Source organism: Varroa jacobsoni, unplaced genomic scaffold, assembly GCF_002532875.2.
Source record: "Varroa jacobsoni isolate VJ856 unplaced genomic scaffold, vjacob_1.0 scaffold_1204, whole genome shotgun sequence".
In the NCBI taxonomy this organism is placed as follows: Eukaryota; Metazoa; Arthropoda; class Arachnida; order Mesostigmata; family Varroidae; genus Varroa; species Varroa jacobsoni.
Window position 1 is genome coordinate 131227 of NW_019214106.1, and position 19744 is coordinate 150970.

At 36.4% G+C, this 19744-nt stretch overlaps 1 protein-coding gene and 1 long non-coding RNA gene across 9 annotated transcripts in view; one reads left to right on the plus strand and one right to left on the minus strand.

Annotated features, from left to right (window-relative positions):
- LOC111267634 (uncharacterized) overlaps nucleotides 1–19744 on the minus strand; it is a 28365-nt gene that overhangs the window by 6548 nt on the left and 2073 nt on the right. For 2 of the 8 annotated variants that reach the window (XR_002684750.2, XM_022845983.2), the window contains exons 2-3: nucleotides 17012–17047; nucleotides 15023–15844 (exon numbers count right to left, since the gene is read on the minus strand). Coding sequence is in view for 6 of the 8 variants with exons in the window: in XM_022845983.2 (XP_022701718.1) it covers nucleotides 15812–15844; nucleotides 17012–17047 (69 nt within the window). In the remaining 2 variants the exon portion in view is untranslated. The other 6 variants (XM_022845977.2, XM_022845980.2, XM_022845982.2 and 3 more) reach the window with 6 other exon arrangements.
- LOC111267635 (uncharacterized) lies at nucleotides 8312–19054 on the plus strand. Its single transcript, XR_002684751.2, has 2 exons — nucleotides 8312–11922; nucleotides 15880–19054. It is a non-coding gene; the product is annotated as an uncharacterized LOC111267635 (long non-coding RNA).

Sequence of the window (19744 nt, forward strand, 5' to 3'; positions counted from 1 at the left end):
ATGGGGTACGCTATTATTGTCACATATTCACTATTCAATGTATCACTATAAATAAATGTGAGATTTGGGTTAGAGAATAACGGTAGCTAATTAAATGTGAACTCCGGGTTTCAATGTAGATCTTAGAATTTTTAACAGGTTATAAGTGTCAACGCTCAGGATGCTGGTTTTCAGAGCGTAAATACAGAAGCCCTCAGTCTAACAAGAAAACGAATTTGTAAGTACATACGCAGGTAGAGTTCGTGTTTGTCTGTCATCCATATGGCCTTGCTAAAAATAAGCAGTTAAAACGTTGATGCTTTTACTGAACTACCTCTATTCAGCGAGCCAAATATGCCAGTATATCGAGGAATGTTTCCATGAGCGCGAAATCAGTGGAACCTAGAATCTAACCTGGTCTCCCTTATCACCCTTTTCTCCGCGCTTCCCGCGTTTACCTCGTGGCCCCTGCAACAAAGAGCGCTAAATTAAATTTATATGTCTACACTTTACTTATATCTTTGATGGGTCGTATTTATACATAACATTTCGTATAAAATATTATTTATACTGCCTCAGGATAACTATATTTGGTACTACTTGAAACCAGTAATTAACAATCTATCTAATCTGCAACTAATAGTAAAAATTTTGATTCTTGTGTATTTTTGAATACATATATGGTCGTGCGTTCCTTCGGTTTCACTTGTCGCTAAGACATGACTGTAGTGCATAGGTACGTTTAATGAATAAGCGCTAAATGGCTGAATACTGTTTAGCAATCTAACCAGGCTTTCAAACTCCATTGATGTGTTGGTTTGATGTGTTTTGGCTTATATTGAGAGGGGTGAATACCCTGATTTACGAGAATAATTTGCATAACTACTCTACATATTGAGATGACAAAATGTATTAAGCATCAGTCACCAAAGTTATCCTTCACTGGTACGTTACTAACCTAGCCTTTGTTATTATTGAAATTGATTTCCATATTTTATACAATAGGTTCGTCATTCCATAGCAACTCGCTACACTCAAGCAACATCATAAGTTTCGCTTTAAAATTCATTGAAGCCAATTTCATGAATTTTGTTAACTTCATGTTGATATTTCAAACAGAAGCTCAGACATTCTTCAGTTGACTGACTGAAATTAGCAATAATGTATAAAAAATTCATAAAACCGTTTCACTGTCACAATATGGCACCTTCCAACAACTTCGAACTATCAGTTAAATCTTGCTTACATCTACGCGTAAGTACGGGAGGCAATCGTAACCTACTACCTAGAGAGGAGAGGATAATCATTACTAAATCTTTTCCACGATACTTTAGAAAAAGACGGTATAAAAATATAAAAAGTAACAAGAGTGTTTTGAAACGTTCTTTTTTGCCTTTACTCCTCCTTTTTATCTATACTACTTTTATCTATCATTAAAACGAGCCCTCTCTCGGTCATGAGCTGGTTGTAAATTCATCTTGTGGTAGCCGATATTTTACCTCAGGTTCAAGTTGCCAGGATGGAAATTTTTGGTAATTCTCGACACCACACTACGTTTTGCCTTTTGCTGAAATCAAAAGGTGGTGATGCAGCCCAGAATAGTTGTTCTATGTACAATGTGGACTCAATTTCCGAGCAGACCGCATAAGAGTTGTTCATAATAATGGTATTTTGAAACTGCAAAATGCACACCGCCCCAGTCGACCATTTAAGGAACATGGGGGCTGCTTAAAAACATTTTTGAAGGAAAGAACACAAGCCGGCCTCCTTATAGCCTCTAAACATGTCTCTTTTCACCGAGCAACACACAGCAAAACAGATTCCAACACATTATTGCTACAAATGGAGGGCGTCGGTGTTTCTTCTTAACATTAAGAAGAGAAAAACAAAGTTGTGGGTTCCGGGAGATACGCCTAAGGACTGAGTTGAATTAGATCTCCATCCGAAAGAGGCCAGGACTTGTGTTTGGTGGGACTCAGTAGATATTACGCACTCAGAATGATATTTCTAAGAGTATATTCAATAATAAAGAGGGCCCACAGACAAATGCTTAAGCATCAGTCCTGGAAGTTTCTGGCGAGACGAAATAAATTGACCGAACGATAAGAAAAGGTCGTAGAAACCAGTAACGAATATATAATAAATAAGATTAATCATACATAATAAATTAACTTAATTTTTGTTCGGTGAGTAACTGCCATTACTTTCTGATCAAATTAATATGCAGTATTTCAGTTAGGATATACACAATTCAATTAGGATGTGGTTATAATTGATTAATTTCACGGAGTTTAATTCTGTTAGAATATAGTGAGATAGAAACAGCCAAGATGTCGTAGCTTAAGTCAGTAAGCTTTTCAGCTTAGAGCTCTGCTCCACAGCCCACACGGTTATAATTTTATTATTAACCCCAAGATTATGTAATTTGTATGTTACTATTAAACCGCTCATAAAGTTAACTGCGTACAGCATCGAAATAGTGGTTGTGGTTACTGTATATTGCTAAATCCTTTACCTTACTAACAAATTGCTTTAAATTTTGGCGAGTAGTTAAGTAGCATTGTTCATCATCTAAATGCTTTTCATGAATTCTTTCAGCTGAAAATGAGGTCAATTACAAGCTTTTTGAAAATGACGCGCGCAAATAGTTATTGGGCCACGGGCTTATAACTGTCAATGTTAGACAAAATTTTTTTGGGCGAGTGTGACAGCTAAGAAGCGAGAGCAACAAGATGCAATACGTTCCTTATAATTGCAATATTATGCAGAGGAGCTTGACCAAAGCTGAGATAAGCTTTCTGCAAGTGATCGAAGGACGATCATAATGGTGCAACATTTCAATCAAAAATCTATTGATTCTCTTCTCACAGACACGTGTATTCGTTAAAAAAATGGTTGTACATCAGTTGCCTATGCGTATGCAATTATGGTTTTTAGTATTTCAATATTTTGGGGTTTTTTTTTGTGAATATGAGAGTGAAAAGCAAAACCGCAATATTGAACATAGGATCATACAAATAATCAGCACTGCAACATGCGCTAAAAATAATGGCTAAGAGACTAAGAACAAGCGAACTCTAATGACCTGACAGTCCTCATTGCAACGGAATGTAATCCCCAACATGGTCCAAAGTAACCAAGATATTGAACGTTATTGCTTTCTAATTAAAGGTGGATAAATCATCTGCTAAACAAAAATTAATGACATTCATGCTAAAAGTTAGAATAAGATTAATCAGTGACAAGGTTTAATTAATCACTCTGGTACGCCCTTTCGCTAAATGTAATAGCTTGCCTAAGAAACAAATACTAATAAAAAAAAATAATCAAATAAGGAATTATCGCTAATGGTGGCACTAAAACAAAATAATTTAACGTTCCCATTGATACAAAAACTATATGGACTTTGCGTCCGTTGGCAGTACAAAACCTATGAGTTTCGCGCCAGAATTAACAGGAAGTGCTTCACAGTACATTAAAAGATTATTCACAATCCCGAACGGAGTCCTTGAACTACGACTTCGTAGTGAATATTATAGCGGCTGAATTTATCGCGCAGAAGTTTGAGAATAATTGGTAAATATCGAGTTTATATGTAAAATGGAAATCATAGAGTGGTGCTTCAGTCCAATTAGAATAAAGAATAATTTTATAAATCCAAAATGCCTTTTTATGGAGTATTTCCGTTCTTTAAATTTCGACTTATCGGCATTGATTCATGTGGACACTCTTTCCATCACTATTCTCGATGATTTAGTGCAAACAGGACAACGGCTTGTGTAAGGTCAGCAACAAAGAGGCTAGCTGAAGAGTGACCTGATGTACAAACAAGTGTGAACAATCATCATAGAACTTAAATGCGTAAAAAATTAGTGTGAAGGGTATTTTCTTCTGGTTGGATACCGAGGACAGACTAGATTCGAAGGTCAGGCACTTCAATTGAAGTTCTTACATCCTTAGACTCGCGGAGTAGGACAGACCACTGGTCACAATTCCTAATTCTACATCGTTTTTTCATCCATCCGCAGACTTACGATGCAGGATCAAGGGATCGAGACATATTGTAGCTATTGAGCACAGGAGAACTACGTTGCGTCTGTCATTTGGCTGGTGGGCATGTGTAAAGCAAGAACCACGCTATCAACAGCAACTGAGAAACGCACAGTATACAAATTGCCGTCAGACAGCCTTTGCATTCTTTTATGTTAGGTAGGCTACGTTTGATCACAAAGAACATGAATAACGTTTCCTTTTTTACCTAAGAGGTTCTTACCTAAGAGGTATACCTAAAATAAACCTAGGTTCTTACCTAAAATACCTAAGAGGTATTTTTCCTTGATCTTAATCTAGTTAGCATTTTCAGCTCGCACTATACCCCGGCGGAGCTAATTAATTATCATGCACACAGGCGTTCCAGTAGTCGTTTGTGATATTGCAATCTGACCTTTATAGGACATAGAGCAGTTGCACTGAAGAATCGCATATATATCATATTATTAACTCTTGTTTATTCTCTTATTCATTCTTTACTTCAGCTATTGCTACTAGTTCCACAGAATCTTCAGCTGATTGAACTCGTCATTCAAGTCATTAGTGTTGCTGAACCAAGTTTGGATCAAAAATCAACCTTCACCGTATATTCGCTAGGCTTCTTCCTATGATGGAGTCGCCGGATGGCACAAACGTAGGTATAACATGAACACACAACAAATATCGTAGAGGTTCGGCTGTTCGCGAAGTTTTCGTTCTATTCCACTACGAAGGTACGGGATCTAAATTAAGTAGTCCCAGACTGGCGCTCTATTTTAATTGCTTCTTCAGACAAGAGTGCGCATGAAATGACTTAACGGATGCTATAACCGGATAATCGCAACGGGATAACAGAATACAACAGGATTGAATGTGTTAACTTGAAGCTTGGGGTGACATGAATCAAATTTGTTTTTATTAGGACACGCTGATGAAATAGGTGCAAAAAAAACAAATTGAATGATGCAGAACAAATACAACGGGGTAACTATCCATGTGCGTCACAGTCTAAATCAAACTATATACATCCACAGCTAAATATGTGCACGGGGAAACCTATAGATCCGACTAAATACGTATATACTCTATGTTGTCACATCTTGTGTTGCCGTTATGCATTCCGTCAAACGGTTGGCCTTCAGCACGAAAGTGTGTAGACACCTGAATTCGAACCTACAACGTGTCCCTAATATTAGCAGGAAAATACATCACCCACTGATCTTTCGGGACTTGCATATCGACTCCGCATAATGGTCGGATTTTGCTGATTTTTCTAGGTGTAAAGCATTTCACCCCAGAAAGAGTTGTGCGTAAGATAAAGCTGGTTTAATGAATACTTTTTTCCTGAAAGGTGAAATTTCCGTTTATACAGAGTGTAATGATAATTTGAAAAACTTGGCCACTTCAGAGATTTTCATGAGCTTACCTAGAATTTTGTCCTGTCCAGCTCTAAAAAATGGCGCAACACTAATTTTGGGAAAAATTTCGATTTTCATTTTATTTATGATTTAATCGTTGAGTGGTTGAAATGGATAATTGATGACACATGAAAAATCTGAGCTCATTTTTCCCCAGTGTGCGATTACTTTTCCTGGGGGCAGCCACATATAAGGAGCGTGATACTGCTTTAGTTAACTCTCTAAATGGTTGATAGAATATGCACAATTTCAGCATAGTTTGTATGATTCACACTCTTCGAATAGATAAATCCTTTTTCCGAGTGGTAGGATTAATTGAAATTGGAAAACAGAAGAAATGCGACAGCGTGTTAGATTATAACATTGATCCAATTGAACATCGATAATTGCTGTGGAAGGGTACGAGGCTATGTGCAGACTTGTGCTATGTGCACGGCAGAAACTTAGTTTTACACGCACAAGTTATGCAGGCGCGCGGTTTTATATCAGCGTTTTCAAAATCGAGTTCAGTTATTTTTTCAAGGAACGAAATACATATCTTAACGGCTTAATCACAATAAAATAAAAAGTTATTACGGCACTCTAATAGTGAAATGTAATTATTGCAGTAGAGTAACGAATCACTATCAGAACAAGGTAATGGAATAACTGTAACACGATTTTAAAACTAAATTAAATTAAAATAAATAACACATTGTAAATAAATAAATACAGAGTGCCGCGTCCGATTTTTGGCTCCCTTATTCGACTTATCAATGTCAAAAACCCAATTTATCCGAGTAACAATAATCTGAATTGCAACGTGATTTTGAAAAGGCTTTTAGGAGAATTTAGAATAAAAGTCAATCAGGAAGTTAAGTGTAATATGAATCAAATTCGTTCATATTAGAACAGGCCTATGAAAAATTTGCAAAAAGATAACGGAGTAGGTGAGACAGGGTAATTTCAACGGTATAATTGCTAAATTATCTCATAGTTTACACTAGACTGGATGTAACGTCAGTGAATTACCTGATTAACTAATGTTGCACCTATCAGTTAAATCAAATTAGAGTTAAATCAAGGACAACACAGGCGCAAAGTCCGCTTTGGTCCACCGATCTGTGTTTACTACTGGAATTCTGTGTTTGCTTATTCGTTCAATAAAAATGTAACCCTTAAAGTAACCAGATCGGGTGGATTAATTTTTAGCTGGTCGCTAGAGTTTTTTAGAGTAAATTGATATTAGATTATGCCGGCTGATATGATTAATCTTTTATTTGAACGATTTTTTTTGAGAAATATTTTTGTCTGAGAGAAATACTACAATATCCAGAGATTTTCTATGTGCCGCACTATTGACGCTACTTCCTTACACCAGTGAACGAAATTCGATGAACTGAATAATACAAAAATGCATCTTCCTATGGCGAAGATTAATATTTAGGCGTGAAAAAGACCAAAGCCGGAATGTAGTGGCCTTTTTGTTTAGGGAGCACTAGAATTAATATTTTTTACTTAGAAGGTTATGCAGAGAATATTTCTTGGTGCTCGATGAGCTGAGTTTAAATGGTATCATCATCTATATATACAAGATGAGAAAGTGAAGCTAATTTTCTTTAATTTACTACCAGATAGAATTGTCAAAATGTCTTAATATGGCAACAGATGAAAACCTTATGTAGGGAAGCCTTAATATGCCGAAACACATCCCATATAAGAGACGTAACTATTTATTAACATGATGAAAAATTATAAAGCAATTCTTGGTTACAACAACTAGAACATAAAATCAACTCTAGTTGTGTTTAATATGTGCAACTTCTGATTATTAAAACAAAAGATAAAAATCCTTAAGCCTTAGTAACGTTCCGGAAGCAACGTTAGTTTCCATTTAACACAGTATTGATAAATATACCTTGCAGAAAATAAAAAGATATCTTAAGCTTGTCTAGAACCAAGCCTGGCGCATCCAAGCTTATTTTGCCCCAAAAACAGGATCTGTAGGTTAGTTGACTTTTTAATCGCAAAATGTATTAGAAGTCGATCATTTGGCTAGAATCCACATAATACGTCCCACTTTTCTTAATTTGAATGTTCGCAAAAAAAGATAATTTCCATCGGGTTTAGTGCAAACGCCAGAAGATAGGCACACATTTTCTTTGAAGAAATATATGACTTTTGAACACTTTTATAATTCATAGATATTCGCTTTCATTTTTTGTTGAAATTGTTGAAAATTAAAATGCCAACGCTGAGATTAGAGAACGGATTATTTAGAATACCAAAATGGGGTAAGTATAACAAGGTATCCAGATTACCAGAATGTAAGAGCACAAATAACCAAGCTAGATCTTTGAGGTCTAGGAGTGTTTTATACTTATGCACCATCCTGAGGTTGGCTCTGCATGCGCAGGCGAATTACAACTTGTTTGGGCTTATACTAACTATTTTAAGATCTAGATTAACTATTTCTTCAAACGAAGAATGCGTTGACGAATTAATGCCAACGAAATAACGGGACAACTGCAACGGGATAAGTGTTTGTGTACGAAAGTTTATATTAAAATAATTTTAATGGCAAGCAATTAAATAAATAAAATCAATAAACGTCAAAACAGACGCTTGGTGTTTCGATCCAATGGTAAATAAAAAAAAATTGTTTTCCATAACTGACTATTATCTGTCTCCTCTATGACATGCTTAGTATTATCTCTCTACCACTGCTTCAAAGACTTACAAGAATTTTCAATAAGCTTCAATACGAGCAATCTCGAGATACTGGCAGGAGAGATGAATACTATATTTATCCTCCTTCTTATTACTTGATTTTCCTAGAAGGTCAAAGGGTTTTATGCCAGGTTTTTATGTGGGTGGCCTGGTTAGTAAAAAAAAAACCTTACCACTGCACCCTCGCCCAGATTGCCGATGCGAACATAAAAATCGGTACATTGAGTATCATTCTGATCGATAAAGAAACTGATTTTTTCTCAACGATTTATTGGTTTTTCCCATATATTACAATATTTTTGTTCGTTCTACAAACGCATGCCTCTTCTCTTGCAAAGTGAAAGAATGGTATGTGCCATTTGTACCTTTAAAACAGTTGAAATTTTTAGAGTGTATATAAGATGACTATAAAAAAGAATGAACTATATTATTAATTTAAAAAAAACATCGAAACTTCAAAGTGTGGCCAAAGGAAAATTTTTATCGGCAATTATATGTGGGTAATGATGTCGAACTCGGTGAAGCAAATGAATATTAAATGTTTCTTAAATCATATTGCTACCCATATTTTTTATATTTTTAAATATCATTTACACAAACATAATTATCCTAATTTATATTTATGGATGGCATGTAATTATACAGTTAGCAATAGTATGACAGGCACCTGTAATTAATGATCTATTTAAGTGCGCTACGTACGCTAGTATCGATCATAAGACTTTTAATTGGCAGGTTGCCAATCAATTGAATTGTATTTATTCACCTTTTCTGGTGGTATCAACCGCTGCATATATACAGGTTAACAACACAATCACAATTGGAGTCAGTATAAGAGCACTAAATCACTTCACGTCATATGGATTGCAAACACCTATTTTAATTAAATTCGAGTAATTTGCTAGCCAATTTTAAAGATGATAATAGGCAGCGGCGAACAGCATGATATATACCAGTTTTTCCCCATATTGGAGCATTTAGATATGTGATCAGGCCCGTGGAAGCCCTGATCGTTCTAGTACTTAGAATGGAGCTCATAGATGACAATGCGACTCATAAGTGTAGATTTAACCCGTTTGCCCTGTTTCATTCACTATTCCTCTGCGCATCCAAGTCAAAAAATACCCCATCAATCTGCGTCAATTTGTATTCCTAATTTTCAAAATTGGTCCTAAAGATCCATATTATTGGGATTTCGAGATAGCGATGCAGGTCTTAAATGAACTTTGGTAAGTTGGCTAGGAGTGCTAGGAGTTACGGCGATTGCGGATCGTGATCCCAGTGCTCTTTGTAAAAAAAGAGGCTTTCATGCCATTTAGTTGCTTGCGCTTCTGAACTGTGTAATCTACCTAAATGATATGCGTCTCGCATGCTACGGTAAGCCACAAGGTCTCGGGGTTTTGCTTCTGAATATCAGCGTGTTTTTCTTGCAAAAGTTTAGACTAATTCTTAGACCGTTACATGAGCCGGGCTAAATACTTCTGTACCTGGAACTTGCCATACTCGCACACTACCCGTATTGCTCATGCAAAGTTAACTTCCGTATATCTTTCCAGCATAAAAGCGCCGGCCAGAAACAATTGACAACCATTTTTTATGATATTTTATAGCCTGCTGAGAAGAGCTTAAGTGAGACTTTAATAGGCAGAAGGGTAACCTCATTACACTCATGGAAGAACAGCGGAACCTTATGTCATACACCCTAAGTCACCTACTTATGCCTACACAAACTATGGGTCCATTGCGTCACGCAAACATATATAGAGGTAACCTCTTTTTGTATTTGTTGATATTCTAGAAAGAACGGACGCTCGTTCTCGTTGACAATTATTTTGCATGCGTTTTTATCTGCCTTTAATCGTAAATGAAAACAGTGAGCAACTAGTGATACCGTTGAAATTAGTGGTCATTCTGCAAAGTATTTTTTCAATTTAGCTAGAACCGCTTGACACTAAAACCATGTTGAAGGTCCATGTGGTGAAGCTCAGTTTGAATACATTATTGGCATCGCATTTAGTCATATTCACGCTGGCCAGACGTAACTATGCGGTAAACTGCTATAGTGCACCTGATTTATTATTTCGGTACTGTAGCGGTACTATGTTGTTTTACCCATTATCGACGTACTATGTTCAAAGGTGTCGGTTTTGACGTCCGGCATCGCCGTTAAACAGTTCATCAGACGGCTCGCTCCCAGCACAAAACGAGGTGTTTGGGCCAGGGTTCGAGCCGAAACTATAACGTGTCTTTAAAATTAGCAGACAAATACGTTACCCACTAAGCTATCATAGAAACTATGAACAAAGGCTTGCTTGGTCACATACATAATGAAAAGCAATAGCTGCTGAAGTAGCAACTAATATAAGAACGGATAATACCACGTGATAGTGGTACTTACACGAAATATTGAGAACAGGACTGTTTGTACAATAAGGCCATCTTGGGTCGTCTTTTACTAGCATATGTCTGCCTTTGTTTTGTAGCCCCTTTTTGACATCTACAGTTAAACAAGTGGAATAAACTTTTTTTCATTCGCCAAGATTGTGTAGAATGTATCTTTGGTAGGGATTGAACCAGCAATTTTGTCCAAGCTAATTCATCGAGAAGAAGATAAAGCGCTTCCCTACGAGGGCTAGATCGTCATCATTGACGATTGTGCCGGTGTTGGCCCCTATATACTGTTGCTCAGATGAACCGTTCACTGCATTGAATATAATATAAACTCTACAATGCAATCTTTACCGCCAAGTCAACAAGGTACTGTTGGTACGGTCAACCAGCCCGGGGCAGATTTAATGCATCAACCCAATCTCCCGTTGTGAACTGTTCGTACCTAAGGGTGCCAACGGTCGTCATCAAAGGCAAACAAAAGAACGTACTAAAAATTGTCTTAGGATCGATGTGATTCTAACATGGAAAGGCGTCCGATCGTATGTGGATTGGGTATTGATATAACGTGAAGTGTCTCGGTAGCGGAAAACGATGTGCTGGTCTTGTATAGAGGGACCGCGGCAATACTAAACCATAACTCTTATCTCATCAGCTGTTGTCATCAGCGGTCGTCGCTGTGGATCAATAATATTACGAGCTTCACGTACGTGTTAAATGCTTTCCTTTGCTGTGGAGCAATAATACATATAGACATTCGCCCGTTGAAGCGCAACTTAGTATTTCAACGATCGTACAGAATTCGGGATGACTCGTATTGTGCAGTCAGTGTTTGATAGCAATTTGAAGATCCAAGGAGTGGATTCGAATATGTTCAAATATATTCGGACATGGACCGTCACCGGCAGACCTATTCAACGATAAAGGAACCCCTGTATAACTAAGAAAAAATTATACGTATTTACTGAAAAATGCTACTGTGCACTCACGCCAAACGATGTCATGGAAAACAGCGCATTATATTATCTGCAGGTTGCATAAAAAGTTCTTCAAGCAGGTGTGTTGGCTCTGGAGAGCATGATGTAGCGAGCCAACTAATGTCCAATTAATTTAATTTTGCTTCCTTGCAGCAAAAATACGTCTTCTCACATTTGAAAAATAGCGCTTTAGAGAAACGGCATATTTCGTGATTACACTTCCCAACAGGAAGATGTTTTGCTTCCTGTTTAGTTGGGCGGGCCGATGATTAGTAATCAAAAACGTCGTAATGGTCTTAATCAGTTGGTGGTTGAGTGGGGTTGGTTGTGCCTCCAAACGAGTTCACAAGCGATTGTTCGCTTCTCATTCTTCCAGAAAATTGGTGTTCGTATTATCATGGTCAGTGAACTTAACGTTATAAGTAAGTATATATTTTTTTCTGTATATAGAGACATATGCGTTGTCACTAAGTATTCGGTGTCAAGGATTGACGTTTTTTTAGCTAAGTGGCTTTAAAGTCACACATACCAGGTCATATGAATTGCGTCAAGTGGGCATTGGGGCCATTCAAAAGGGCCAAATATAACTAATATAATGTTTTTATAGGGCACTCTATCTTGAACACGCTAAGAATGATTGAAATTTCCACAAAAAATAAATTGTTTTGTGCAGTATAATAGTATAGTAATATATAATAATAGAGTGTAACAAATATATATATATATTACATGCTATGTTTCAAAATTTTATCGGAATAAGAGCACACATTCCGCTCAAGCTGCTTATAGCCAAGATGATTATTGAAAAAAATCGGCTCACAAATTATTTTATTGCTTTCATTCTGGGAATTTCAATGTCAAAGATACTTTTCGTAGTTGTCAATCAGTTATGAAAGAAAATGATGAAATTGTTGCGTGAGTCAAGCCATGGACTAAAAGCATAAGCCAAAAGCAGAGCCATTGGTAGTCACGGGAAGCCATTACATCGCCGAGGAACTAAACATTTGTCATGAAACAATTTTTAACTGGTGAATCCTAGCTACAGAAAGAAGCTTGTGATACATAGGTAGCCACAACATTATTAAGGAGTTAAGCATCTACCACCAAATAATTTTTGAACATTTGAAGCAAGTCATCTGCGAAACTTTACAGAAACAAAATCAGGCAACAAATTCTGTGGCGATATATCACGGGTAATGAAGAAGGTTCACATACAACAGTGATGTGCGAAAAAAAAAACATGTACTACACACTTTGTGATATGATCCGGGCCAACGCCAAAAATGTATGCTATGTGTCCGGTTGGACTGAAAAAGAGTGGTGCATTGTAAGTTGTTATCCGGCAAACAATTGATTCGGACATCTGTTGTCACTACCTAGCAAGATAACAACAAGCCATTAAAAAAATCGACCGGAATAGTTAACAGATGGGGCGTCATTGCCGGATCGTATACACCTTTAACTATCTGGCAAAAGCTAAGAGAATTCGGATGGGAAATTTAGATACATCCGCCGTATAGCCCGGATCACGGTAGTTTTTAACGAGCATTACGACATTGTTTTTAAACAAAGTAAATAAAAATAGAGAGAAACCAAATCTTTTCCTCTAGAATTAGAAGCATTTATTCAATTGGCTCCATCCTAAGCACTACTTCTTGCAGGGCGGAGCTATACCGAACAAGAAAAAATTTGTCGAATCTGTTCACCCTAATCAGCTACTTGGGTCGAACGAAATCACCTACCTAGGACTTTTACTAGTTAAGTAGATAAACTTGACTAATTCGCGGGCTTTGCCTAGCGTTTGTGTTGCGTTACCTGGTTTGACTACCTTAATTTGCTGACGCTTCACGTAGTTTAGAATTATTTACAAATAACCCGTTGCAGTTACTATACCACTTACCTCATTATGCTTTGCCAGCTATTTTGTCGACCCGTTCTAAATGAACGAATTTTATTTGTATTGTATCTACCTTAATCTTTGAATGCACATTGATTAATAAATGGCTCAAAACTACACTGAAACCAATTTTAACTTTACTTTTACTTAAATTGGTACGACTAGCGTATTTTTGGCATTTTCATACTGAGATATCCATTTTAGATGTTAAGACATACACAGAATTTTTATTCGCTCGTCGGGATCCATTGGTTGATAGCGAAAAGCGTCCCTCTTATATAGAGGATCATGTTAAATTTTCGCCCATAAATGGCATTTGCACACTGAAAACTTTAAGTATAGCAACATTAATTACATTTCAATTCAGCTCGTCGAGCGTTGTGGATTAGTTCTAAGAAAAACCCTATACGTAGACTTTCATGTAAAAAGGCTTTATCCGAGTCACAGAACCAAAGCAGAAGACGGCATTCTGTTTTTTGGCCCTTTTCATTCCGAAATACCTATCTTAGGCATCGGAATATATATATACTTTTAGTCGGCTCGTCGAAATTGCTAGACTGGTGTCAAAAAAAAAGAAGTGGTACTTTGCATAGAGAAAACTGTAGCAATACGTTTGTGTCAATCAAAAAATTACTAGGAGAAGTTTCCAAAAAAAAAATTTATCAAAACGTTTGCCATATCAGCCACTTCGACTTCTTAATTTACATATATTAGACATCCGCTCATGAAAAATTTAGAATTTTTTTTAAACAGATTTCCACTTTATTACGTCCAGGCAAATATTTGACTGCCATTTCATCCCGTTGCTATTACTATTCTCCACGTACCCCATTTTTTTATTAAGATATTCTAGCACCCCAGCTGCCCCGCTGTAGCGATAAATATAGTTTATTCTCCTTCATGCTTTAAAGAAACTCTCCTGCAAAAGTATTTATCAGTACCTTCCATGTTACCGACAGGTCTCCTTTACATGAATTTCTAGAAACCCATCAGTCACCTCAATGCAATTACTTTAAAAAAGCGATTCGGGTCCAATAAACAAGCAGCTAAACAAACAGACGGGTGCAGAGTTTTAGTAAGTAATTAGCTAAATATGTAGGTAGATATTAGACCGAGCGGACGGCTTTGTTTCATGCTTGTTTTTCCGTTAATTGAGCCAATTTGATTCATAATTTTACACCCAGCCTAGCCTGAATTATATTATAAACCAATAATTACCTTACTGGAAATACCTTACGCCACCTAACCCGATAGCCTGTGGCAGTGTTTCATTGGCCTATTCTAGTATTAGTGTATTTGATTTACGTTCGATCAAATATTTATATTGTAGACCTTTACAGTTATAAAATTTTCTTGAGATTATGCAATCTCGATTTCGTTGTTCCGTTACGGCTATGACCTTACAGTAATTATATTGCCCTGGTTTAGAAAGCCCAGATAAATTAATGCAGTAATTTTGGGAGTGTTCGAATTATTTGAGTACATCCAACATAACTTTCAGCCCTATCACGATTATACTGTCGCAGTGATCGCATTGTCCAATTGAAATATTTCAGTTGACTGCTCATTTCCGTATCATCTGTTCCATTTTCGTGTTGCCATTAATCCGTAAAAATACTGGAATAATAATATATATAAAATATACATAAAATAACAACAACAGTCCACAAATAGGTAAGTGATCCCAAACAAGTGTCACTACCTATGTACAAAGTCATCCGCCAGTTTTAAACCTTATTTAGTTATTCAAACCCTATAGTTGCAACGTTTTTCTAATCTCGATACTCGGTTGCAGTTATCGCATTTCGCCATTTCAGTTAATCTGCTTCTCAGCCTTTACACCGACATACATTGTCATTTTACGATAATTTTACGATAAAAAGCACAAATCAGAATTTCAATCGAAAATTTAAAAGTAAAATCGTGAAAGCAGCAAAATGTTCCCAGGTTTTAAAGATGTCTTTATTCTGTGGCGCCTGAACTATTATGGAAGCAGGAAAAAATGGTCTCATGTTTGCACTAAATGCGGTAGGAATTATTTTGAAGCGCATAACTGAGTTCATCCCTGACCTAAGGATAAAATAGTTTTATTTGCGTTACACTTAGCCTAACTTATTAGATTGCAGGCGTTTGCGTTTACAGTAATCTTGTTAAATTCTACTATGGTTCGGCAGCACCAAGGCAAGACCCATTTTATAGAGGTCGAATGTGGGCCTACGCTCCGACGCGTGGTTTTATTTCCGCCAAAAAAAGATTACCCACTAATTCCCGATTCCTTTTTTAAGCATCTTCACAAATTAATTTGACTTTTCATTCAACGATACCACAAACCGATTTATTCGATCTGTTAGCAATAACTACCTCGTCGCAGTTATACGGATACCATTGTCTACCTGCACGCCGCAACGCTGCACTTATCTTGTCAACCTCTTAATATTGTATCTAACCTGTAATATTCATTGTTATTTGATTATGGTTACAGGCGTTCCGTTGCAGTTCCAGAGGTCCTCTCAAAGTATTTATTCTGTTACTAATGCGAGTATTGGAACTTTGTTGTACGTCGATATCCTGTTGCATATATTTCGTTTCCCTATTTTAGATAATTCTACAATCCAGAAAAGTATTGATCTGATCCAGGAATATGAACCATATGCCAAGATAGCCCATATTTCAGCGGTTTTGCAAATTTACCAAATCAGCATTATACCCTCCTACAAGAAACAAAGTACCTCTTCGGGTTAAAGTATTCACGTAGTCAAAGAATATAAACCATGATGTTTAATATTTCACATATTATGAACTGTTTGGACAAAGCTTGCTCATACCTAAATCATTAAAAAAAAAAACAGAATATCGAAAATGTTCTGCAAATTCAATGTTGTGTCTGTTCTGTCAAGATTGAAAAACAAAGAGCTTTATATTATAAATATTTTAGAATTTTTCAAGGGTTCTCATGCAAATCGCGAAAAACGACTAACTTAAAGAAGTTGACATTTCGCTTCATAAGAAAAACAAACGTGCGGGAAAAAAGTGTTCATTCAATCGGCTCCTTCCTAAGCGCAGTTCTTCTTAAGATGAAACTCTAGCATCCTTAAGAAAAATTAGTTCAATGTGACCACCTCACAAAATCAGTTTGAGTTCTACAGTCACATACAAGCGGACAATTATACAGATGAACTCACGCTTAGTAACAGTGCATTTACCAGACTTGTTAAATAAAACGGATGGATGTGTAGATGATAAAAACTAAAAAGCAACAAGCAAATAATATGCTATGTGTGCGCGGTGTTTAAATCGACTCTCAATGATTTTTCTGCCCGGGCTTTGCGTTCGGCTATCACACCTTACTTAAAAAAATTACAAGATCTCCACAAGGACGATACTTCGCGCCTGAACGGATTGACTCCTCTATTTTTTACCAAGAGAAACATCCAAAGCGCAACATTACCTTGATTGACAGTCTAGGCTCGTCACTGTGCTCATCTCAGGTTAATAAGTATCAAAGTAAGACCAACTTAAACCTAGTAAACACGTTGTTCTCGGAAAACAGTCACCTTCATTAGGGCATTTGTAACTCGCATCATATTTCACAGACTTAGAATAAATATACTTACCGCAAGTCCTCCTTCGCCTTTATCGCCCGGCGCTCCCTAAACAAGATGAGAGACAACAATAAAATATGCGTTAATATTAAATTCGTATGGCTATTCATTTTGAAAAATGTGATATACTATTGGCAACAGATTGTTCTTATTGCGAAACCCAATTGAGTTTTAATGCTACAAAGATGTTGTAACGAGCAACGGGAGAGGCATTTGAAGAAAACCATTTAAATTATGAAAGTTCATTTCCAAAGATTTGATCCAAAAATGTTACAAGGTGATTTTAATAGAAAGGGAAAAAAGTTGCAAACCTTCTTGCTAGATAACTTAATTAAGAATCTTAATTAATAAGAATTTAAATATTAGCTTTTTTTACATTTTTTACAACACTTTTTAAATGTTCACTCTCAATTTGCTAATAGTTTACTATGATCCTATGATAAATAAATGTGTTGTCATATAACTAATCTAAATTAATTCAAAAGTGTCAATATCCATGTACAGACACGCTTCCACAAATAGTTTGTAAACGATATGATAATTCATCATCCTTTGCAAGACTGAAACAAGCATAGATTAAATCAGATTAAACAGATTCTGAATTTTATTGGAGTTAGGGAACTCCACAGCAATATTCTAACAATCATGTTGCCGAATTACAGCCACTTTAGTCATCAATTATATTTTTCAATTTTATGAGGTAGCAATTAATGCATATATAACATAGTGACACAATATGACTCATATATATGGAACTTATATGTCAGCTTTACGTATGTAGCTAGGGTACTATGAAGGTGCAGCAAGCACGTAAGTTCGCAGGATTGTTATTTAGAATCATTTAAGATCTAACATTTTGCTTTATACACTGTAGTATTGCCATTCTTTCATTTATCATCATGCTACGTTTAGCCAGCTAAAAGTGTGATGCACATCACGAAGTTGCCCACGTCTGGCATGGCCACAATATTCGTTAGGTTCATGAATAGTGTGTCTCTAGCTATATAATACGTCACTACATCCCTGTTAAATTAGTGCAGCCCTTTTCAGGACATAGGGCCCTTTTATAAAATTCGTGGGCGATCTCCCCGAATTTTTACTTTCATTTTGGGTAGATTTCCATGCGGTGGTGGAATAGACTGTTTTGGTATGTCATGGTAATAGGCATGATAGAAAAGGACAAATATCGAATCTGGCGTGCAATTTATAAAAGAAAGGGACTAAAGAGAAAGACTCTTTGGCAATCATTATACTTCCGAACTCGAAACAACGAACGGACGTACACGGGAAATAAGGACAAGCGAGTTAAGTACCAAAGCGAAGTCCGATCGAGATGACTGGAACAACGACATTACATAAGTTTTTTTCAACGGCGAGCTAGCAGATATTCGCATTGAAAGATTGGATGGAGATATTCGAATCAGATCGACAGGTTAATTTGAATGACATGCGGCGATCTGCGAGCATAGGTACGAAATATTAACACATGGTAACTCGTTTTAAGGCTTCACTTTTAGAACACAGAGGCTGATAGCAACCAGAGATGAGTTCCATCGTCGAAAGTTGTGGACCAGAGGTACTGTGCGTTTATACCCGCGCTACGGAAACTTCCGTAGAGATGTATCTTAGAGGTATAGACCAAATAAAACAGCGAAAACGAAAATATTATGACGATGTTCGATTAAATTAGTAAGCAAAATCGGAATAATAGATTAAAATCTTTTTAAAGATTTGTCTTAAATTTTAAGAGATTTTGTTGGAAGAAAGGGAAACACTGTAAGGTGTCAACACACATTAAGACAAACTGAAAGTAGCGCAAGAGGGAGGCAAGATAAAGAAATGACTTCTAATAACTCGGAAAAGGTTAAAAGGTCAGTGCATTATTAAAAAATCCACGTTTCTTAATGGTTAGCAACTTTTACAGTAATAGGAAAGAGGAATGGGAAAAGGACTTCGTAAATTTAAAGCAGATTAGTAAGTTATCATTCCTTACGCGTCTCCATTTTCCTATTTAGAAGACTTGCTGGTACAATTAAAAAAAAGAGTTAAATAAAACTCTGTCTGTTGGTTATTGGTTAATTCTGTCTTGACTCTGCCTGTGTTAACTAAAACTAAATTATAAACTAAACTATATATATATATATATATATATATATATATATATATATATATATAGACAGAATTGATGGAACATTCGTGATTTTTTTGGATATAAGAGGTCCATTTTAGACTAGCGGCATCACCAACCGTATTTTTATGACGGATGGATGTCAGGGATAACATTTAGCTAAACATGTGTATTAGGAGTTCCAAGAACACTTCCTTTGTATTGATTACTGGCTCCAAGCAAATATGAGCATGTGAGGATAATGTGAAAGGTGTTAAAGAATTAATATAATGAAATAACATTAAAAAGATTGAGTATTCGATCAGGATTCCCCGACACAGTGGATCTGCGGAAAAAATTTTCTGAAATCAGACATGACATTTAAATGAGATCCTGAGCAATCAAATGGATTCCGGATTATAAAACAAAAGGTTAATGAATATGTTCTTTCCCTGTATTTGACACAAATGCTCTTTACTCGCAGACGCTTCAAACACGAGGCTGGTAGCGATATTACTACGAATTCAATAAGAGAACTGCCAATGGCGTAAGCTTCAGGCGCATTAGGTACTATACAAAAATATTATTCTATGGAAAAAAAAGAAACATCGGCTTGTTTGAAAGCCTGTAACTTATTC